The following is a 25491-nucleotide window of genomic DNA, read 5'->3' on the forward strand; positions in this document are numbered from 1 at the left end:
TAGATGCTAACTGCATTTCGCTGCCTTGTACCTTACATGTTTAGTGTCTAATCTAATCTAATCTAATCTAATAACTTCAAAAGTACCAAACTTTCATCTGTGAATATTAAATATTTTAACTACAGTGTTTTTCTTTCATTTTTTACCTGACTGCAGCCGTCAAATGTAACACATCGGTGAGGCAAAGACTGAAGTACTATGTTGCGACAAAATGATGCTTTGATGCGCTTGTTTATAAACTTGTGAATAAAGTGCCACTCAGCGGTCAAAAGCGTGCTAATGTGCAACAGGCAAATGTGCATATGTGCATTATACTGTAGTCTTAAATATTAAGATACATAGGAATGTACAAGAGGCGAATGTGCAAACAGGTTGACACTGTAAGTATGCCAATATGATGTAGAGAATTATGAATATCTTACTGATTAAGTGAATATTAAGTGGAGACAAGTAGATGTTAAGAGGCTGGTTTTGAGTTTAGGAGTCTGATGGCCTGGGGGAAGAAACTCCTCCTAAGTCTCACGGTTTTTGCCATAAGGCTACGGAAGCGCTTACCAGATGGCAGCAAAGTGAAAAGATGGTTACTGGGGTGGATGGAGTCCTTGATGATTTTAACAGCTCCGCTTTTGCAGCATTTGAGGTAGATGTCCTGCAGAGAGGGGAGAGCAGACCCTGAGATGCGCAGGGCAACTCTCTGCAGGGCTTTGCATAGAAAGTTCTTGACTGGGAGCTGAATTTCTCAGGTCGCTCGTACAGATGCTTTTTACACCAAGGTACTTTGATTTAAACACCAGGTACTTGAAGCTGCTCACCCTCTCCACATCATCATAAAAGGAGTATAGGGCCGCTGCTGTCTCTTCCTGAAGTCAACAGTCACCTCTTTAGTTTTGCTCACATTCAGAAGGAAACAATTCTCCTAGCAGCATGATGTTAGTTTCTCTACCTCATCCAAGTATGCGGTCTCATTATTGTTGTGAATGAGGCCCAGAACCACAGTATCATCAGCAAATTTGATAATAGATGTGGAGCTGTGGGAAGAAGTTCCTGTAATTGCTGTCAGTGTGCGTGAGAGAAGAGTGCAGGATGTGAGAGATGGCATCATCAGTGGATCTATATGAGGCCCAGGCAAACTCAGAGGGTCCAAAGAGATGGGATGGAGGAGCAAATGCCTACTTTTTACCAGACCCTCAAAGACCTTCATGACTATTGATGTGAGGGCAACTTGCAGAGATAGTCAATTCAGGCCAGAGGGTTTATTGAGTTTAGAAGCTGGGATGATAGGGACTATTTTTTAAAGGAGCTATAGTCGATAAAATAGCAGCCTTACATAGGTAGCAGAGACTCATTAAAGATGGATGAAACAAACCAGTGAGTTGATCAGCGCATGGACATCAGAACACGATCTATTGGGGCGATAAGCAAACTGAAGTATCCAGGATGGAGGAGCAAATGTACTTTTTAACCAGTCCCTCAAAGACCTTCATGACTATTGATGTGAGGGCAACTGGACGATAGTCATTCAGACAATGAGGGTTTATTTTTGCTAGGCACAGGGATGATGACGATTTTGTACAGGCGGCGGGAACCACCAAGGTAGTCTGAGACTCGTTGTAAAAGCATGCGATGTAAACAAACCTGCGAGTTGATCAGAGCAGGACCTCTGTCCACGGCCAGAAATCTGATCAGAGTCTGGCCCTGCTATAGTGACTGTTCACTTGCTTTAGAACCCTCCTAGCATCGTCCTCCGACAAGCTTTACATACATTATCGTATACTCTGACTGCTGCTTCCAGACATGCTGATCGGCAGAACATCGCGCTGCTGTGATTGTTTTCAAAAGCCGGCTGTAGAAAGCTTTTGAGTGGGCTTTGTACTCGTCACCACCCCCGACAACCGGGACCGGCGTTTGAACGAGCAGCAGTTGTGTTCTGTATTGAAAATGCACATGATGTTCTGCCAAAAGCCATGGTTTCTGAGCTTTAGTAGAGAAGTTCTTATAGAGTACAATGTTTCAGTGTACTTGGTCCGGCTAGGTTGTTTACAAAGCTTGTTGATACAAAGTGAACATAACCTGCCTGAGGCTGGCTTTGTTAAAGTCCCCAGCAATGATAATAGCAGCATCAGGATGTTTGTTGATGTTGACGCTGAGCGCATCGTGAAGCTTAGACAAAGCCAAGCTGGTGTCTGCTTGTGGTGGAATGTAAACAGCAGTAACGATGATCGATGAAAACTCCCGGGGCAGATAGAATGGGCGGCAAATAATGGATAAATGTTCCAGATGAGGCGATCAGGAGCACGACAGGGTGGAGATATTCCTGGGGTCACACCATTTCTTGTTAATCATGAAACACACTCCTCCAGATTTACCGGCCTCGGCTGTTCTGTCCATCCGTAAAACAGAGAAGTTATCATACGGTGTTACAGCAGAGTCCGGGACCGAGGGCGTGAGCCATGTTTCAGACAAACAAAGGATGTTTACAGTCCCTAATGTCCCATTGGAAGCTTATCCTGGCTCTAAGATCGTCCATCTTATTCTCCAGAGACTGGACATTGGCAAGCAGAATGCTCGGTAGAGGAGGACTGTGAGCTATTTTCCTCAGTCTGTTGCGAATCCCAGCGCGTTTCCCGCGGTGTTTCTTGATCCGTCGCCTCACCTTGGGTGGTTATTCAGGTGGCCATTGTTCATCTCGGCATTCCGGAGAATCTCAGATGGCCACGATGGATTGGAGGATAAAGTGTCCTGAAACAGGTCAGTGAAGCAGTGTCAAATGTCCAAAAGTGTTTCTTTGTCGTAAATGATCAGTGCAGATGTTATGTGTTTTAAAAGAGAAAGCAAAAGTAAGTAAAAAAGTAAATAAAAACACAATTTAAGCGGGGCGACCTGGACTGCATTCGAACTCGGCAGCGCCATCTTGGATATATCTTGGATATAGACCTGGCGCACCTCGTCTTCACTGATTTGAGGTGCATGTGTGGGGGAAAGGGGGGTTGCAGGAGGTGTGAATGGTTGTGTGGAGAGGTGTTCAGAGCTGGTGTGGGGTGTCTTTTCAAACCTACAGTAGAACTCATTCAGATCGTCTGCCAGTTGTTAAATCTCCACAGTGCTGGGGGATGGTGTCTTGTAGTTGGTGATCTCTTTCAGACTTTCCACACTGATGCTGAGTCACTGGAAGTGAACTGTGTCCTTATTTTTTCAGAATAATTTCTCTTTTCCACTCTGATCTCATTTTCCATTTCCACTAATCATTTAATATCTTTATGGGCATTGGACTTTTAGCTAATGTAACTAGGTTTGTGTAAAGGATGGCTGGTTAAGTTTAGCTTAAAGGAACACTCCGACTTTTTGGGACTTTAGCTTATTCACAGTATCCCCCAGAGTTAGATAAGTCCATACATACCTTTTTCATTTCTGTGTGTTCTGTAAGTTGTTATTTGACAGCACCCACCGCTAGCCTAGCTTGAGCACAAAGACTGGATGTTGTAAATGGATAATGGTAGCATAGTAATCCCAATAAGTGACAAAATAATGCAAACATTTTCCTATTTACATGTTGTGATCTGTATAGTCACAGCGTGTGCAAATACAGTAGGTGGACATCCAAAACGTTGTTTCTACCGCCGCTCGTACCGCCGCCGCGGCGTCTGCAAAGTGCATTTGCAGCTTTTGACCGCTGAGTGGCGCTTTAATCACAGGTTTTCAAACAAGCGCATTCAAAGCACATTTTCGCAAATAGACGACAGCTTTGCCTCACCGATGTGTTATATTTGATTGCAGTCGGGGAAAATGAAAGAAAAAATATTTAATATTCACAGATGAAAGGTTTAGTCCTTATGAAAGATATGTGCGTTTCTTAGAACGAATTCAAGCAGGATAACTGTCAAGCCTATGAGCCTGTGCTTATATTTTCTCTACACCATATTTTAGATTAGACATATTTAAATAGTGTGCAGTATTATTTATATAATATGAATTATGTGTTATATTATTAAAAAGAAAATGTGGTTTACTTTGCATCGGAGCACAAAAGTGATAGCCTATTGTGAGCTAGGCTTGCGTGTTTTATAAATTATTTTCTTTATTTTAGTAAAACGTAAGGCACTGTATAATTTCGCTCCCATTATTTAGGCCTAATTAAAACAAGAAACGAATAAATTAAACCTGCACGATTTAACTAAATCATTGCAACTCTAAAGAATGGATGGATTAATTTAATAAAACGTCCTCACTTATCAACAAAGTGCACACGATGTAAAAAAAAAAAAAAAAAAAAGAGCTTCATTAATTGACAACTTCAGTGATTTTAAATGGAGTCTTTCTTTACTTGCTTTCATATAAGTTAAGTAAAGTAAAAAAAAATAAATAAATAAAATAAATATAAATAAATTGCAGCCACATTTAAATGCAGGTTTGTATAATATTCCGTTAAAATATCAGTGCAAGATTTGCTCTGCATGATGCTGAGTGCACGCAGCATTTATTCTTATTTGTCTACATATTTTATCTCATTACAAATCTTGTTTGGTTTTATTTTGGATAATTGCATGTTAAAAAATTATTTACTTTGTAATTGCATATGCAAAATGTGAATTATTATTTATATTCAAGTGTTTGTGCAAAAATTATTAATGCGCATGCATGACAGGGAGGCGCCCTCTCAATCACGTAATTTTTTTCCTAATAATGAAATAACTGAAAATTGTGGCGTCTCACATACATGAGAAATATATCTACAGAAAGCTTGAAATGTCTTTTAAACGAATCAATTCAAAACAAAAGCATTATGTAATTTGTGAAGGTTGTATTTCTGTTTAAAGGCGCGTCCATGTGGAGAGAGTCAGCACTGTGAATTTCATCCTTGCAGCCGACAAGAAAACATTTGTTTATTAATAAATAATTAAAATGTCTCCTTTTTCATAATTATTAGGCTACTTCTGCCTTTGCTTTGTGACAAACTTAATGCATGTTCTTGAGCGTGGAATATATTAAGGCTGGATTATAGTTGTAAATTTAATATAAATTTGCGATTAGTTGAATAATGACAAATGAACGACTAGTAACTAGAAAAATCTTACGTGGGGAAGCAGACCTATTAAATACCATCTAGACATCTCTGTTAAAGTTTTTAAAGAATTTTATACGCATTTGCATAAAATTCTTCCTTCAGAACGGTCTGTAATGGAGAGATGCCTTAACACTGATTTTTCCTCTGAAACACAAAAACGAAAATTGATAAATAAAAAAAAAAAAAAATATTTATTTTATGTTTTGAGAATGATTGGGCTCAACCCTCCCCGCACGTTTGAGACACGCTGCCGAGCAGAGTATCAGCGGAGCGGAGTGATTCTGACTGAAGAGGAGCGGATTTTTTAAAAGTCAGGAGCGTTGTGGTTTTCACCGCTCCATCACGAGTACAATTCATGCCAACAGCCCGTAATATAACTGCATATTTAGCAAGAATTCACATGATAAAACATATTTACGCTATAGCTTGATACACATAATCTCTCCGATCAGAAGACTATAATGACGGCAATAGTCGAGCGGGATGTTACAGGCTAGTTCTCAAGGAATTTGTCTTCCTTTTACTGATTATTTTCGGATTAAAGCATGATAATGCATTCAAACAAATGTAATCTTACAGTAGGCTACTTCATCTGTATCTGATTTTGAATGAGCAGAAATCTGTAACAAATGCATTGATCTGTAGATAAAATAACTGACGAAAATGTAAACTGTTATTTTCATCACAAACAAAATTTGCACAGCAGAAAGCAGCAATTATACCTTTTAATGCTGACAATTTTATTAGTTTGGCGTTTGGTACAAAAAGTTTGCACACAATAGCCTAATCCCCTTTGAAACTCTCCTGTAATTTTATTTATTTATTTATTTTTATTTTATTTTTATAAGCTATTATGAACATAAACATTTCAACTTTAGCCACGGAGTGAAGGTGGAGCAGTGTTTCTGGTATCAATGAACGCGGAGCTTAGTGATTATTAAATGCTCGGAGCGCGGAGGGAAATTGTTGCTGCTCCACTCCGCTCACGTAGGCCTGCTGTACTGCCGAGTGAGAGATGTTTCGCCCTATATGAACAAGGCCGTCCGGTGTAGACACGGTTTGACAGTGTCTGCTATATTTACAAATAATTGATATAAGAAATAAAAATAAACACATAACCTAAACCAGCAGCATAACGAGATGAAAATATAGACTAGAAAACTGATTTAGGCCTACACTTGGTCTGTCCTCCGTCCATGACACTGACTCGCCAATTTTAATCTGAACAGCTCTTAACGCTGAGTGGATGGCATGATGGGCTAGTATTAAAAAATAATATATTTTTATATTAAAACTTGTTTTGAACAATTTCTTTGTCATTGTTTGTCAATTGATTTTAATAGGGAGGCAAAAAAAAAATCGATTTAAAAATTGTAAATCGGATTTTTTTTGTGAAATCGGGGATTTTTTTTTAGGCCATAGGCCTATCGCCCAGCCCTAATGCAACAGTTTTTTTTTTAGTTTTTTTTTTAAAGTTAAGGCAAGTTCCTCTGAAATTAAGTTTTAATAGCTAATAAACTTTATTGCGCTATACAGTAGTCAACATTTGAAGTGATCAAACCTTTCTTTAAGTTGTCCTAAAACCTGTTCTGCAAGTTTGAAACCCTAATCAAGACTATCCATATGAAAGAGCAGGAGATTCACACCTTTATCTCGAACCCCCACAAGCTATACAGAACTACCCCCAGCCCCCTCCAGCTGAACTGAACTCGGTCTTTTTTTTTTGGCTGTGAGGAACGCTGTGTTGTTACTGGGTTGAAACATGCCTGCACTCACAGCAGCCCTTCTCTTTTTATTTATTATTTTCCCGCAGCCCATATTATTATTTTCACTAGACCAAAATAATAACAAATTATCAATTGATAATTAATCATTATTTTTGCCAAAATCATTGTTATTTGTGTACGTAGGCGTTTGCGGAAGGCTTTAAGACCAGGCGGAATCCTCCATAAGCTGCTCCCGCTTCACAGCGTGCGGGACTCGCGCAAACTAACCCAACATTTAGCAAGGCAGGAAAACATTCAGTCTGCCTGAAGGAAGACGTATTTCATTGTAAGTTAATGCTGTTAAATAGAGAGTAAAAAAAAATAATAATAATACAACTAGTGTAGGCTATCCTTAAACTTGGAGCTCATTATATTGAAGTACAAATCCAAACACCAGAAGCAAACTACACTCTCAGTGTTCTTTCACTGAAAAGTATGCATTTTATTTATTTATTCACCAGGCTATATGGTTGAAATAGTATTATTTTAGTTGAAAACTTTAAGTGCCATTGTTTAAAAAAATGCATCAGATGTTTCATAGACCTTCAGTTGTCATGCTTTAAAATCCCATGCCATTTGTAATTTCACTGTATTTTAACCTCCTAAATTACTACCCCAATTCTATAATGGTAAAATTTATTCAGACCGATGGCATTTTTTATTACATTATTTATATTTTTTTTTAGAATAGGCTAATTGTAACATAAATGGATGAATCAAAACAAATATAACTTTTTAACTGCAGGCAGATATAGGCCTATATTATTGTACATTACAAATATTTGGATCCCTTATTTTATTAAAGAATAAATCCTTATTTTCTTCAAGAATAAACATTATTAATAAATAATTAAAGAAAGAACCTCTATTAGCGTTTATTTGTAGGTTGTAGGAGATATGCGAGCGATTCATAGATTTAAAAAGTGGGTGCCTGGTTTCAGAAAACGAATACAGCTTGTAAAAAATGCTATGATGAAAAAGTCATGCTAACTTATTAATTCATAGAAATAATTTAATTAATTTTTTTTTTCGAGATTCAACTTGAATTTCAATACTATTAAACTGACTTTAAAAAAGTTTATAAGTTGAAACGGTAAAATGTCACAGTGCATGCTAGCCTAAATGAACTTTTATCTTGTATAGTATCCGAAGACTTGAGTGCATGTTAGCATAAAACTAACAATATAATTTGATTTTTTTTTTTTAAATGAACAATTCCTGTATAAAATGTGACAGCAACCTTTAGCCTATATCAAACATTTTGAAATCGTCCACAGCTGAGCATCGCAGGAGGGAGATCTGAAGTTATATTTGTTTGTTCACGAAGTGAATGTGATGCACAAAGTCATTTTTAGATGCAATGGAAAAATAAAGCTGGATAAAAAAACATACACGAAAACCCGCTAAAAAATAAATTACAATTGTGAGAGTTGCATTTTATTACATTCAGAAATAATAACGGCAGGCCTAATAAGCTATAGGGCTAATGTACCAACAGGACATTTTTAGTTCCCTTCACTTTACAACAAATCCTTTAAATTAAAAAAATTATCAGTACAGAACAAGAATTACAAATATATAATTCTAATGGATAAATATAATTGCAGCAGGCTATATAATAATATAGGCTTATAAACAACAACAAAAATAATAATAATTAAAAATAAATTTAAACCGATACATTATGTTGGGCTTATCTCTCTCATTCGGGACAAATCCAAACATGTTGCCCATTTGAAGCTAAACTCTTATTCATTAGGTAAAATAGGCTTTGGATTTCACACGTGTTTCAGTATCGACGAAAAAAAAAAAATCATAATTAGCAAAATTATGCCAAAGTGGCCCGCTGCTCGTGCCGCATGGCTCGGTGAACGACTGCTGTTTCCAATGAATATGTGCGCGTGAGGCACCAGCGCGATCAAAGTCACAATTTCACAATTATTGGTCACACAGTAAAGGCATAATTCAAAAACGCAAAGTGTTAGCAGTTTGAAAAATCAAGAATAATAACGGAATTAATAAGAATTATTTGTAAATGCTGGACCATTCTCATTTCGCTCTGCAAATGAAACCTGAAGATTATTATTATTATTATTATTATTATTATTATTATTTTTAAACCAAGAATGAACCGAAATGAAAACATTTTAATCCATATATATATATATATTATATATATATATATAATGACTGTTTAAAAACAATAGCATGCACAAGAGGCTTTGTGTAAAGTTTTTTTTTTTATTTTTTGATGAGTAGACTGTAGCCTAAGACTATCCTATTTTTAATGGCTTTAAAGGATGTTATAATGTATATTATAATGTTATTGTTGTTTTACGTCTTCCTTTCATTTTACAATTACATTCAGTTCGCAATCCGTCCCTTTGCGCCACCTGGCGGTAGTTTCGCGAATGATTTTAACACGCGACTGATTTGCAGTTAACGCCGCGGCCCTGCGGCGGCGGTACGCGCGGCGGCATTACTCATTTTGGTTGTCTACCATCTGTAACAAGGCTATATGAGACAGAGACAATTTTTAATCGTATAAATACTGGGAACTATATTCTCACTAGGCGTAGGAGCACAGCTAACGTTACTTGGGCGGAGTGGCTACTTGGGCGGAGTGATTAGCGCAGCACACGAGACGCCCTGTTGATGGTTCCGTAAACAAAACAAATGTGACTAACTAGCTAGACGTGACTCGTGATCATGGCAGACTTTGAGGAATTGTCAGACTCATAGGAATTTTACTGTGCATCAAACCAAGATCCAGAACCATATGGTTTTGAGCCAGAATACACAGACGAGGAGTTACAAACTTTGGAAGCTGTAAGACAAGATGCCGAACAGATTGATGTCGAAGGGAGAATCAGAACGAACACCGGACTGGTGGTGTAAATGTGGAACATGCCAACCTATGCCGACAGAAACCGAGTGCCTTTGTTGTAATGAATGGGACCGGGTATTGCCATCAATGTCAAGGCTTGATGACAATCAAAATAGTTGCGTCACTACCACGGAAGATTTCTCTGCCCTTATACACCCGGCAGTTGTCGTTTTTTTTCCCATTGTGACAAGATCAACTGGAAGAAACGCCCCATGCCGAGTGAACCTAATGGACAGCTGTCCACCAAGTAAGTGATTTTGTTATAATGATCATTCATAGTTCAATGAAATTGTAGTATAGCCATTGCATACAGTGTGTCAATACACAAAATATGCACAGGTCAACTCTAGCTAGTTAGTCACGTTTGTTTTGTTTACGGAACCATCAACAGGGCGTCTCGGGTGCTGCGCTAATCACTCCGCCCAAGTAGCCACTCCGCCCAAGTAACGTAAGCTGTGCTCCTACGCCTAGTGAGAATATATTTCCCAGTATTTATACGATTTAAAATGTTCTCTGTCTCATATAGCCTTGTTATTTGTACAAGCTGTGACTATACAGATCACAACATGTAAATAGGAAAATGTTTGCATTATTTTGTCACTTATTGGGATTACTATGCTACCATTATCCATTTACATCCAGTCTTTGTGCTAAGCTAGGCTAGCGGTGGGGGGCGTCAAATAAACACTTACAGAACGCACAGAAATGAAAAAGGTATGTATGGACTTATCTAACTCTGGGGGATACTGTGAATAAGCTAAAGTCCCAAAAAGTTGGAGTGTTCCTTTAATGTTTGCTAAAGACATAACAGATTGTAATTTTGGTGCAAAAATAGTTTTATTGTCTCAACACTCACAGTAGTAGTAGCCTATACTACTCTTCAGTATATCATTTAACAGGATATACTTTAAATCATAAATAAACAGGGGGAAACAAATTATGTTTTAAAGAAAATGAAAAACGTTTCTAACTCTTTGAATATATATTAACTATAAAAAAATCCACAGCACACAACATAGATAAATACAATATAACAGTTACAAATCAGCTAAGGTCTAATAGTATAATTAAGGCACAGAAATGTAATAATTAAGTGTAAAATAACACAGCATCATAGAATTCACTAAATATAGATTCATCTTTGTTTGTTTTCTTGTTTGACTAACATTAATGCCACAGACAGCAGCAGGCATTTATAGGCTGCTGTCCCTTTAAGACCTGATGCATGGATCCAATATAATGATACACATCATATCTCTCTTAAACTGCGTTCACACTAGCAGCAACTTTTGTCACTGCATGTCGCCAAGAGCTGGTGATGAGGTAGTTAGTGGGCGTTCTCACTACTGCCTGCCTAGTAACATTGTTGTTGACAGCGAATCAGTTTTCTTGCATCTAAATATAAACATATTGGAGGCAGAAGACTAAATATAATAAAATATAAATTGAATCTTTACATAAAAACAAAAAAGTATGAGAAACATAGCCTGCTTTTTTTTCGTTGCGTATGTTTATCTATGACAAAAACACAAACAGCCTATCCTCCATCTTTATGTAATTGCCAGAGCTGAGAGGAGAACCATAAATATGTTTACATATACCTAAACATATCAATCAGGAGAATGATAACATGAGCTCTACCGTTTTCTTTCCTGTTGGCTGTCGCTCCCGAAAGTAACTTTTTATTTGCTAAAAGTTGAAGGATTGTAAACACTGTCGCATTGCTGGACACACCTCATCCAGTCGCCAATGGTCGTTGTCGCTCAGGTTGCTGGAAATCACCAACTCTCCATTGAAATGAATGAGATAGTGTCGCTTTGTCGCTGCGTGTTGCTTGTAGTGTGAACGGGGCTTTAGCTGTTTTCAATTAAGACATAACTGACTTCCTCAACCTACAGCTCAACCTGGCAAATACTGAGCTTCTTGTTTTCCCTTCCACTCCGACTCTACAGCATGATTTCACCATCCAGCTACGTTCATCAACAATAACTCCATAATGTTCGGTCAGAAATCTTGGTGTAATCTTGGATGATCAGCTGGCCTTAAAGCATCACATTGTAAAGACAGCTCAATCATGCAGGTTTGCATTGCATAACATCAGAAAGATCAGGCCCTTCATAATGGAGCATGCTGCACAACTTCTTGTCCAGGCCCTTGTCATTTCTAGGCTGGACTACTGCAATGCTCTGCTGGCTGGACTTCCATCATGTGCAATCAAATCTCTTCAAATGATTCAGAATGCAGCAGCACGACTGATCTTCAACGAGCCTAAAAGGGTCCACATCACCCCTCTCTTTATCTCCCTGCACTGGCTACTGGTTGCGGTTCACATCAAGTTCAAGACACTGATGCTTGTGTAACAGGCTTTGAAAACGTTTTAACAAAAATGTTGTGTCTTTCACCAAAATTGCTGTTTCTTTCAATTAATATTTGTTTAGGGATCTCTTGTGATAACATTAAGTAATTAGTGGGGTCATTCACCATTTACTGGCGAAAAAATCACTCAGCAGAGAAGTTTATTTGATACTGAGAGGGGTCAAATGTGCTACAGCAAACTGAGCTTTTTTCTTATTTAATACTTAGTATTTAAGTACTTAGTAGCTTAGTGGAGATCTCGAAGACCAGAGGCAGCGGAGGGGGAGAGGTCCTCACCCAGGGCCTGGCTCGCGCCTTTCGCTGGTGCACCCAGGGTCCATGGTGTCCCTGCACCGGAGTGAAGGAGACCTGAGAAAATTGTGTCCTGGGTGCACAGGGACTGTGCAGAGAAACACACGGAGCAGAGGTAGTGGGAGTGTTAACATTGCTCCGTAGACTTACCTCGGACTTGTGACTGTCCGGGATGTTTCTAGAATGGCTCTCCGCTCTCACAGCTGCTTCTCCAGTAGGTTGTGGATCTGCTTCTCCATAGCCTCCAGCTCCAGCTCCAGCTATACTGAGTGCAGCTCGAAAGTGTCCTCGCCTGACCTCAACTCAACTATTAATGACTTATCTGCATGACCATATCTTAGATATGCACCCCATACCTAAACTTAAAAACTACCTTACTGACTATTATTAAACAGCAAAATAAGGGTTTGGGGCAACAGTCACAATTAATAGTTAGTTAATAGTGAGAATTTGTCCCCAAACTAAAGTGTGACCCACATATTAAATATACTCAAAATTTATGATGCGAGTCACGCTCAGAGGAAAGAAGAATATTGTTGTACAAAGTGTCAACAGCTCAGTTTAAGATACTCCTGATACAGTATTTCATTTATTAAAAAAACATACTTACCCAAGCACTGCTATTTCCTCATAATCCACAGTAGATGGCTGTACAAATAAACTGGTCAAAACCATATTTTCTTTTCAGCTGAACTTCTATTTTTTCTATATGTGAGAGATCCCACTTTTATCTGCTTACAATAAATGGTTGTGTAATTATTCAGTTTTTTGTTATTCTGTTCAGATTGTTGGGACTGTAATCTCACTGGTCACTGCTGTGAATTTGTGGCATCAGTTCTACAATCATCAAACTCTCGTCTGATAGAGCTGGACATGAGTAATAATGAGCTGCAAGACTCATTTTTATATGTTCATTTGATACACATAAAGTGTCATAACCAAATCAAACAGATTAGTGGGTTTGATTCTCTTTTAATTAGTTTTCAAATTAAAGACAAAATTAGTTCAATGTCTAATCTGAGCAACATCTCCAAATATTACTGCATCAATTACAAATGTATTAAATCTCACATGGAAATACTAATAAAAAATACATATTTATATATAAAATAAAAAGTCATACCCATTAAAATTGCTGCTATAGGGTCTGTGTCAGACTCTGTTCCATGTTTTGTCTGTGTTTTGCTCCTCATGTTGTTTAATCATCTCATCTCAGGTGTTTCCTATGTTTAATTTCCATTTGTCCCAGGTGTGTCTCCTTAGTCTCTCATCATCCCGTGTTTAAAAGCGTCCGGTATGTTAGTGTTGTCCAGTAGTCCGGTATGTTAGTGTTGTCCAGTAGTCTACATTGCTACATGTGTTTCCCTGTTTCCTTTGGATGATTAAAGTGGTATAATTCTCATATGACTCCTCGCTCCTACACAGTAGCCCCTCGTGACAGTCTGAGGTTAAATATTAGTTAATTTCTCTTTGTTTATTTGGTGATAAATGTAAATAAACAAATACTGTATCCATAAATGGAACAGACTTGTTAGTGTAGTGGTAACATGTTTTTTATTATTATTAGAGTGAAAGAGGACCTGTGTTCATACCCCTGCTAAATGATTAAATGTAAATGTAAATATCCCGGTCTGAAAAATGGTTTATTTATGACCAGGTGAAAACAAGAGTTCAAGAGAATATGATGGACAGCTACTATATGCTTGTCAGTTAAAAGCTACATTTAAAACTACAGAATATGTTAAATAACATGAGAAATGAGAACATAACATCCTGATTTTGTTTATTCTGTCAACAGTCATACAAGCATAAAATGTGTACTGTATAATAAAAACCTGTAATGTCTACCATGTTATTGTTTTCAAACTCAGATGAAGATGTGAAATTATTTAAATATTTAATGGATGTGTAATTATACAGTTTTTTTATTATTCTGTTCAGATTGGCAGGCTGTAAACTCACTGGTCAGAGCTGTGAATTTGTGGCATCAGTTCTACAATCATCAAACTCTCATCTGATAGAGCTGGACATGAGACATAATGATCTGCGGGATTCAGGAGTGAAGCTACTCTCTGATGGCCTGAAGAGCCCAAACTGTCAGCTGAAGATACTGAGGTGTGAGATTCATTTTCAGTATATTGATATATTAAAATGTATAATGTGTGAATTTTGTATTTGTGTAAGAGTCACTCTCAGAGAAAAGAATCTTGTTGTACAGAAAACAATCTGCAGAGTGTCAACAGCTCAGTTTAAGATGCTATTGATGCAGCATTTCATTTACAAAGAACCTTAAATCCAAACTTACACAAACACGGCCTCCAGGAGATACAAATCTATTTGTTTATGATGGATGTGTAATTATCCATTTTATTACTCTGTTTAAATCGTGGGGCTGTAATCTCAGTGCTGTGAATTTATGGCATCAGTTCTACAATCATTAAACTCTCATTTGATAGAGCTGGACATTGGTTACAATGAGCTGCTCTCTGATGGACTGAAGAACCCAAACTGTCAGCTGAAGATACTGGCTACATTTACATGCACCCAAATAATCTGTTTGTGATCAGATTGACAGCTCAATCAGATTGAAATACATTCATATAAACACATTAATTGATCCGACTGAGCTCGATCTGAATGAAATTTCGATCGGATTGAAGAGGGTGGTTTATTCCTCTTCCAATACGATTGAAAGTGCATGTAAACACTCTATCGGATTGAACCACGAAACTGAAAGGACTGTGCATGTGTAAGGATGCAGAAATAACGTAATGACGTATGACGCACGGAATGAGCGGCTCTTCCTTTTTAATAAAGTGTTTAAATATAAATGCGTATCCCGTCATTAGAAAACTCTCCTTTCACTCGGCAGCTGTGAAGTGGAGCAGGACAACCTTGTTTTGGATACTCATCCACAGGCAAACCGATTTGGGCGCGGGGAGGGGCTTTTTTATTTATTTATTTACTTTTTTGCATGATAAATGAGCAGCACAGCACAGCGGTTTATATGTATATTTATCCATAAACAGGTAAATATTAATTCTGCTGTTTTTTTAAAAAAAAATTTAATTTTTTTTTTACCTTTATTTAACCAGGTTAATCGGTTGAGAACAGGTTCTCATTTGCAACTGCGACCTGGCCGAGATAAGACTCAGGGTACAAGACAACATGAAGTTACACATGACATACCGACATTTAAATACACAGTCATAAATGTAGAAGACATTCAGATTCAGTTAAAAGTACTGGACTTTTCCCCGCATATACGCGTTATGAGGCATTTTGTCCTGATAACCCTGAAAAGAACTGAAATTACACTTTCAGTTTTGATCGTACAGATAAGAAGAATACGTCAATCAAATCTGTAAAGGGTTTACTTTTATTTGTTTACACATATAATAACAACAAATCTTTGTGCATTTATAAAATAAAGAAAACAAATAAGGTGCGCTGTCTACAGCCTTGGTCTGCGGTGATCTTCATTTAGAAATGCGTCATTTAAAATGAACTGTAACTCAGTGAATGCTATTTTTTTAAGTGCACAAATATTCTGTGATAAAGTAATCCATATGAAAACAACGTTATGTCCGTCTTTCATGTCTCCCTTCATTATATCTAATGCGACCACGCCCACGCGCCGAGCGTGCTATTGAGATTATAATGTTTCACTTGAAGCTTGCGGCTTGTAAACGCCCATACCACGGAAAACAAAGCAGCAAGACTGTTCTTCAAGTTTTTTTATTTTACTGTTTGCTTCGCGATGAGAGGAATAAGACATAATCAGGTGCATTGCACAAGATCCCGGGCCCCCCCCCCCGTGAAAATATCCAGGTAAAATAAAATATATTCCAGACTTTTCAAGGGCCCTCTCTTCCTTTGGGGCCCTGGTAATCAGTACTGTTTTTTACCCCAAGTCCGACGCCCCTGGACATAATTCACCCCAAAGAAGATGCACTGAGGATTATCTCAGGATTTGAGTTTTGGATTTCCTCAGAAAAAAGAATGAAGCGCTTAATCCAGCAGAGATCATAAACATGAGTAATTCTTTTTTTTATTTATATACTTGTATTAGGTTTCACATAACGTGTACACATTTTACTAGTTGGACTTTTTCCAAACTATAATTCCTGACTAAATGTATAATCAATTGAAACATTATGAAGTTTCATTCACATAATCTAAATGTTCTACTGTAGTGCTAGTATCAGTGACCATCACAATAATGTTAATAATGTAGTTTATCATTTAGTTTATTTGAGAGCACATAATATACACTTTGGAAATGCTAGTTATGTGATGTTCATTTATATATTTCAACATTACACAATACCAGTCAATACTAGTTTGCTAAAGCAGTAATTTATTTTTAATTTTAAGCAACAAATTATTTTTACTATTTAAAATAACTGCTTTCTATTTGAATAGATTTTACAATTTAATTTATTCCTGTGATCAAAGCTAAATTTCCAGCATCAGTACTTCAGTCTTACTCCAAGTGTAACAATATACACTATACCATTCAAGAACTGGGAGTCAGTATTTATAGAAATTAAAACTTTTATTTAGGACACACGATTAAAAAATAAATGATTAATACGATTAAAATTACAATGCTGTTCTTTAAATTTATATATATATATATATATATATATATATATATATATATATATATATATAAACCTGGAAAAAATATTCTCAGCTCTTATCAGAATAAATAATAGTAATAATAATAATAATGATAATAATAACAATAATGTTTTTTTTTAGTAGAAAATCAGAATATTAGAAGGATTTCTGAAGGATTGTGTGACTGGAGTAATGATGCTAAAAATTCAGCTTTGAAAGTCAGCTTTGATTGTTCCTAATAAACTGTTCAACTGCACTCGAAATTGAATCTCAAATTATTTTGTGGGTTAATTAAATACAGTGGGTACGGAAAGTATTCAGACCCCCTTAAATTTTTCACTCTTTGTTATATTGCAGCCATTTGCTAAAATCATTTAAGTTCATTTATTTCCACATTAATGTACACACAGCACCCCATATTGACAGAAAAACACAGAATTGTTGACATTTTTGCATTTATTAAAAAAGAAAAACTGAAATATCACATGGTCCTAAGTATTCAGACCCTTTGCTGTGACACTCATATATTTAACTCAGGTGTTGTCCATTTCTTCTGATCATCCTTGAGATGGTTCTACACCTTCATCCAGCTGTGTTTGATTATACTGATTGGACTTGATTAGGAAAGCCACACACCTGTCTATATAAGACCTTACAGCTCACAGTGCATGTCAGAGCAAATGAGAATCATGAGGTCAAAGGAACTGCCTGAAGAGCTAAGAGACAGAATTGTGGTAAGGCACAGATCTGGCCAAGGTTACAATTTTTTTTTGCTGCACTTAAGATTCCTAAGAGCACAGTGGTCTCCATAATCCTTAAATGGAAAATGTTTGGGACGACCAGAACCCTTCCTAGAGCTGGCCGTCCGGCCAAACTGAGCTATCAGGGGGAGAAGAGCCTTGGTGAGAGAGGTAAAGAAGAACCCAAAGATCACTGTGGCTGAGCTCCAGAGATGCAGTCGGGAGATGGGAGAAAGTTGTAGAAAGTCAACCATCACTGCAGCCCTCCACCAGTCAGGGCTTTATGGCAGAGTGGCCCAACGGAAGCCTCTCCTCAGTGCAAGACACATGAAAGCCCGCATGGAGTTTGCTAAAAAACAGAGAAATAAGATTCTCTGGTCAGATGAGACCAAGATATAACTTTTTGGCCTTAATTCTAAGCGGTATGTGTGGAGAAAACCAGGCACTGCTCATCACCTGTCCAATACAGTCCCAACAGTGAAGCATGGTGGTGGCAGCATCATGCTGTGGGGGTGTTTTTCAGCTGCAGGGTCAGGACAACTGGTTGCAATTGAGGGAAAGATGAATGCGGTCAAGTACAGGGATATCCTGGACGAAAACCTTCTCCAGAGTGCTCAGGACCTCAGACTGGGCCGAAGGTTCACCTTCCAACAAGACAATGATCCTAAGTACACAGCTAAAATAACAAAGGAGTGGCTTCACAACAACTCCGTGACTGTTTTTGAATGGCCCAGCCAGAGCCCTGACTAAAACCCAATTGAGCATCTCTGGAGAGACCTGAAAATGGCTGTCCACCAACGTTTACCATCCAACCTGACAGAACTGGAGAGGATCTGCAAGGAGTATCTTGAACGATAGCCGATGAAGGAACCGGTTCAAAACTCACAGATCCAAGATCGGTTGTAACCCACTGCCTTTCTTGGGTACAATGAAGTAATCTTTGGCTCTATCACGTCCTTCGCCAGTAGGACTGCGATCTCTACCCACAGAACAGGGGCATCGGACGCTTTCACTGTAGTGAAGCGGATACCGCTGAACTTGGGGGGACGCCGGGCGAACTGAATCGCATAGCCGAGGCTGATGGTCTGCAGAAGCCAGCGAGACGGGCTGGGTAGCGCTGACCAGGCGCTTAGAAACCGTAAAAGTGGGACCAACAGAACCACAGCCATACCCGCAGTGGGGCAGCGAGGTGGAACACAGGGACCCAACTCGGGCGGCTTGTGAGCGGGCCAGAGAGGGGTGTGAGTGTGGGGTGCAAGGCTCACCTGGTTCCACAGGTTGGCAGAGGGTGCATGAGTAGGGCCTTCGTTGACGCTCTCGAACCACCCGCTGCTGCCATCTGGCGAAGGAGGAGGATGAGTGAGGTCCGGTGTTTGGCCGTCCGCAACTCTCCGTACCTCTCTCTGGGCCACCTGTCCCGGGGCCTCTTGCTCTTCCGCTCACCGCCAGGTTTGACGGGGGCCAGGATGGGTGGGGCGGCCTGCCAACGCCCAGCTCTACGGCGCCACTTCCTGGAGGCTGCTGCGGATGCGGCACGGGAGCTGGGTGGACGCAGGGGGCCGCCCTCGGCGACGAGCAGGCTGGGGCGCTGCAATCGGCGGACGGGTGGAGGCAGCAGCTGCCCGCCGGGCAGAAGCTTGGACCGCCTCAGTCTGCTCCCGTGGAGCCGAGAACTGCTGGGCCAGGTTCTTGACCACGTCACCGAAGAGGCCGGTCTGGGACACAGGCATTAAGGACCTGATCTTTGTCGGCATCCCTCATTTCAACCAGACTCAGCCAGAGATGGTGCTCCTGGACCACAAGCGTGGACATCGCATGACCCAGAGAATGCGCGGTGACCTTCGTCGCTCGGAGCGCAAGGCCAGTGGCGGTTCTGAGTTCTTCCAGAACTTCTGGATCGTGACCACTCTCGTGCAGGTCCTTCAGTGCCTTGGCCTGGTGCACCTGCAGTAACACCACAGCGTGTAAGGCAGAAGCAGCTTCCCAGCAAGCCATATAGGCACCGCCGGTTAGACCAGACGAATGCCTATAGGCCCGGGAAGGAGGCAGACTTAGGACACAATTGCATCGCTACCGCCCGGTCCACTGGGGGAATCACCGAATACCCCTTCGCTGCACCGCCATCGAGGGTGGTGAGGGAGGAGGAGCCCACCAGCCGGTTTCTGGCAGTAATAGGTGTCATCCACGACCAGGTGAGCTCGTCATGCACTTCCGGGAAGAAAGGCACCAGGGTGGGGCACTGAGAACCAGCGTGCGCCACCTTGAGAAACCAATCATCCTGCCTCGAGGGCTCGGGATCCAGTGGAGATTTCCACTCGAGCCCTACCCTCTCGGCAGCCCGGGAAAGCATAGCTGTCATCTCCTGATCCAATTCAGGCTTTGCCACCATCCCAGAGGGCGGCAGCGCAGCTGAATCTTCATTTGACAGCTCTCCCTCCAATGCTGAGATCGACATCTGGTCGGGGGGAGGCCCACTGGATACCACTGGTACGCTCTTTGAAGAGGGCCCAGCGCGTTCCGTGGGATACTCCTCTGGATCGGAGATGCAAGAGGAGTGATGGTCCCCAGAGGGTTGGTTCCCTGCGGGGTTTGCCACCACTGAAATCCTCAAACCACCCGTGCTACTGCTGGAAGTGGTTCTTGTCTGTCGGCCGCCAGAACGAGCCCCAGATCGCGGCAACGGGACTCCGCCCCCTTTTTTGAAGGAAGCAGAGCCTGGTTCACAGCTCCCAGATGGTCATCTTCCCGATGAGGGAATTTGACTCATCCATGAAAGCTACCTCAGCGTGTTTGCCCAGACACGTGAGGCAGCGATCGTGACCATCACCTGTTGCCAGGTAATGACCGCTCCCAGAAACGCATGGGTGAAACGGCATCTTTATAAGGACGATCCGTCGTCTTTACAAAGACGCACCCATGAAGCTCTTTTAGAGAAATTTGCTCTTTAGGAAATGCTCTTTTAGTGCTGAGGCGCACAGGGGAATTGGCCACTTGCAACACGACAGGGGGTAGTGCAGCTTGAAGTGTGCAATCCACTCGACGCTGGAACAACCACCGCTGAAGCGCCGTCTCGCCAACACACAAAGCTTCCGAGAGCGTGCTGAACTCGTAGTTCACAGCAGACATAGTTGAGCAGAACGATCCTAATGCTCGGCTCCGAAGCAAAAAGCTGGTATGCATTGCACCTGCTGCCTTATTATACTCATGCTGTGATCAGCGGCAGCTGGATGCAATAATTGCATGCCAATGTGCATTGGCTCGTTTAGTTTACACTCGAAGTAGATTGGTCTATCGAAGCGATATCCCATTTTCGTCGGTCACCAACGTGGCGTCGAGAGTGACCGACTGAAAGGGAACTGCTGTTTGGTGCTGCAGTCATCAAGTCTGACTAAATCAGTGAAACACTGTAGTTTTATACACATTTTAGGAGGCAGTGTTTAGAGCTGACAGAGCTCCTGGGTGACAACCTTAAAGCATGCAAAGGGAATAAGCAGTTATATTAGCCCCACCAGACTCTGCAATGTCATCAGCCCTAATTCAGTCAGTGATTCTGGAATTGTATTATCATAGAGATAAAGAAATGTCCACACCTTAAGTACTGATGATCACTAACAATGAGCACAAAGAATAAGCAAATGGAGCGGGGCACCAAGAGCCATTAGACAAACGGTGATTGTTAGGAGCCCCTTTGGTAGTCTAGGGGTAAAAAGAGGTGTAACAAAATAGTGGCCAGAGGCTGAGAGAACTGCCATCTCCAAGTCCCAGGGCAGGTACACAAATGCTCAGCAACACTAGTTTCAACTTAAAGCAAAGTATTTTATTGAAGAGAATGTAGGAAATACTTACAGGCTTCAGGAGGGGAAAAGGCCAAAACAAACAAAAAGGTACTCTTACTACGGTTTAAAAAATAAATTTCCTATCAAAAGAAAAATACAGAGACCCTTCCCTGACTCCCTCTCCAATTTAAACACAGGAGAAAAAGAATTTTCAAAAGAAATGGCATCCACCTCCCTATAAATCTTTCCCACTTAAATAAGTTACAAAACAGCTGAAATGCTCTGCTCAGCACACTTAACAGCTTTACCTTAACACAACAAGCAAAGCAAACAAAGAAACGGAAGATAACGCTGGGACTGGAAGATGGCAGTTGAGCACACAGAACACCTCAGCCTCTCTCCCTGGACTGCAGTTCTGTGGGTTCCTTTGTACTCCAGCTAACGAGCCTGAACAGGAATCAGGTCTTATACGTCCCTATGGACATAACACTTGTTTGACTCAACCTACTAGAACCTTTGCATAACATTAATTCATTGATGTCATCATCTTCACTTTAAATTCCAAATACAATGTACATCACTTAAGTTTTTTAGGTGATCTTTTGTCATTACACAGGATCAGCAGATCTATGCAGTTTCTTAAATTTGTAATCCCACAGCAGCTTTCTGAGCACCTCATATCTGATCTCTCCTCGGGTGGTCACTGATTATCACATGAACTGATCTCTCATAATAGCCCTAGTCTTGAGTGAAAGAATTTTATACCCTCATCAGTTATTTCCAGTAACAAAAAAATAAATAAATAAAAAAGTGTTCTGAATTTGATAAAATTGTTCATGAATTGAATCAAAAACCTATGAATTGTGAATCAAATTGATTAGCTGTCTACCCAAAGATTCACACTCGTCTTAAGGTATGACTATCCACATCTGAATGAAATTATGAGTTTTGAACTTGAAGACAACGACAGATTCAGCTGATTGTCTTCTAATATTTCTGCATCAGATACAAATGTGTTAAACCTCACATGACAAGACCAAAAAATAATCAGGAATAGAAACATAAATTAATTAAATAAAGATTGAGGGAGCAAACATATGTTTTACTTATAATCTACAACTTTTATTGATTTGAAACATTAACTGCAGTTATTACACGGCTCTGTGGAATACTTGATTCTGATTGGTCAGTCGTGACATCCGAGGTATGTTATCCCCGGATAACAACCTGTAAAAGCTAATAACACAGGCTCATCCGGGTAACAGCAGTCGGCACTGTACTCTTGCTTGAACTATTTTTTTTCTTGGTGGAAGCTTTGCATTTCTTTAGCTTATAAAATATTCAAACTTGATTCAAAATAGTGTACAATTGTTTAATTATGTCATCCTGGTATCGCATACTCGCTCTCGTTACATACAAACACAGCTGCTGCCATTTTGCTATGATTGTTTTGTACACTGTAATGGATTATAAGAGAACTAACAAACTGGTAAGGTTTTAAAACACTTTTGTCTTAATTCTTTTATTGCCTTAATCATTTTGTGGTGAAATGTTGTGTAATACTTGGTTTGCCTGCACCGCTTCCCTTAAATGTCCGTTTAATTTGAATTTGCCACTTGCTCGCAACTGCTGTCTTCACGGAAGCTTTGCATTCAAATATTTCAACTCAAATCAATATTTTGCATCTAATTATTTACTTATGTGGCAAGTACCCGTGTAATAAGCGGGATAATGTACATCCAGCTGGTTGTTCTCGCAGAATAATCCCCTTCAGGCTGATGCAAGACCCCTACACTTCTCGTCGGGGTCCTCATCACCCTGTCGGGGTTTATTCTGCGAGAACAACTGGCTGGATGTACATTATTCTTTACATAGTATCTAAATGTACCTCAATCAGGTCAAAAGTTTTAACAAGCTTTTGTCATGAGTTCTAATGTAAGAGATGTTTTTTATTGTTTCTGTGTGTTTGTAGATTACAGCAGTGTGAGGTGAGAGATAAAGGCTGTCATTATCTGGCTTCAGCTCTGCGTTCAAACCCTTCACACCTGAGAGAGCTGTATCTGAGCTACAATTACTCAAGACAATCAGGAGTCAAGATGCTCTCTAATCTACTGAACGATCCAAACTACGCACTGAACAAACTTGAGTGTATTCCGAAGTAAGATTTATCTCATCCAGTATGTGTATGTATTGGTATTTCAGTCTAACCATCTACAGATATACAGTGGAGTGAAATGTCATTTAGAAGAGTCTGTGATAGGGCTGTAGGATATGCAGGAAACAAAAGAAAGGCTTTTCTTTTAAGTGAACCAAAGTTTTGTTCCTACAATGTAAGTAAATTGTAACTAAAACTGTTTGGTTACCAACGTTTATCAAAATAACTTATGTTCAGCAGAAGTTTCTGTTTCACTGTAAGAAACACACATGAAACTGAATAAAACAGGTGACACCCTCATGTGCAACAGATCATTACTCCTTAGTGAATAAAAAATTAAAGAGAAAGTGCTGAGTATGACATCATTTAAAGCCCATGACTACAAATATTGTTACGGTTCAGGGTGATAACATAACTAAATACATTTCAGAACACCTGTTTGCACGTTTCCTTATTCCTTTTATTTTTTCCTTTTTTTCCTTTTCACTTTCAGAGGAAGCAAAACTTTGGGGTTTGCTTAGATAAAAAAAAATGACACTGACTAAACCCAATTGCAATTAAATAAACCTGACAAAAGAAAGAAAAGAAAATAAAGTGGTCTTAACTCCATAACTACATGAAAAACAAGAGAAAAAGAAAATAAGTGGCACCCAACGCCTACTGCTTCAGCTGTGAATAAAAATGTAAATATGTACAATATTTACAGTAAAGAGGTGTAACACACTGCCCCAATAATGAAAATACAATGAAAATACACTGGGGAAGAATATAACAGGGACAAGATACAGAAGGGAAGTTGAAAAAAATTAAAGCTTTGCACCTATAAAGGGAAAACACAGAAAAAGGAAAAAGCACACAATTTACACATCACAATGAACTATAGAACTTCAATCAATCTCTCTTGATAACCCAATACACCAACAGAATCTCCTCCCGCTCCACGTCAGCATCCACAGCAGATTTCAGAGGACGCTTCGCTCTTTTCTGCCAATCCCAGGTATGTCAGGTGCATTCAATTAATGTGGATCAGATTCCTGCATTCACGGAACAGTTTGAGGTTCACTCCTGAGTGTTCAGGAAAGGGTTTGAACATGTTTTCATTGCTGGTTGTGGTTTAGTCGTAGTTATTAACTTTTAAAGTGATTATTTTTTACTGCTGCTTCACAAATTGGATCATTTTTAGGTTAGTTTCATGAAAGCACTTTACAGGCACCTGAGAAGAGCTTGTGCTGTGACAACTGTTAAATCATCCATTAACCAGAATATCATCTGTGTTTCTGTTTAACCATAACGTCTAAAGCACACTCATTCAAGCACTATAATGCTAATTTATATATGTCTTTCTCTAATAGTGATTAAAATGGAAAAATATTTAAGCTAAACAAATGTGATGTTTGTCATCTAAAAATTCACTTCATTGACATCTAATAAATACATCTTGAATATAACTGTCTTAATGTGATTAGTATGATGTATTCTGTAGTATTAATAAAAGTGGATAATGCTCTTCTATTTCCACTGGACTAATAAAGTATCTGAACTGGGTCATTAGGCAAGTAAGGATTCAGATGATAGCGTTTTTAATTAAGAGATAATTTGTGGATACAATAAAAGCTAATAGTCCCTGTTTCTGGACAGAGGAATGTTTAATTTTGACCTTACACACTCATATCCACACAGACTGCCATTAATGTCCTGAACAGAGATATATTTGGAATTGAATCCGTGTAATGTTTTCCCTAACGTTCACAAAAAAAAAAAAAAAAAAAAAAAAAAAAAAAAGGGCTTACCGGGAACATTTACAAAACATTC

At 39.4% G+C, this 25491-nt stretch overlaps 1 protein-coding gene across 2 annotated transcripts in view; it reads left to right on the plus strand.

The window, feature by feature from the left end:
• LOC109075607 (NACHT, LRR and PYD domains-containing protein 12-like) overlaps positions 1-23979 on the plus strand; it is a 60561-nt gene extending 36582 nt beyond the window's left edge. For both annotated transcript variants that reach the window (XM_042757578.1, XM_042757577.1), the window contains 2 exons: positions 14324-14497; positions 23497-23979. In XM_042757578.1, the coding sequence (XP_042613512.1) occupies positions 14324-14497; positions 23497-23686 (364 nt within the window). In that variant the 3' untranslated portion in view covers positions 23687-23979. The remainder of the gene's footprint in view (positions 1-14323; positions 14498-23496) is intronic.
• The last annotated feature ends 1512 nt before the right edge of the window (positions 23980-25491 follow it).

Source organism: Cyprinus carpio, chromosome A6 (assembly GCF_018340385.1).
Source record: "Cyprinus carpio isolate SPL01 chromosome A6, ASM1834038v1, whole genome shotgun sequence".
Classification (NCBI taxonomy): Eukaryota; Metazoa; Chordata; class Actinopteri; order Cypriniformes; family Cyprinidae; genus Cyprinus; species Cyprinus carpio.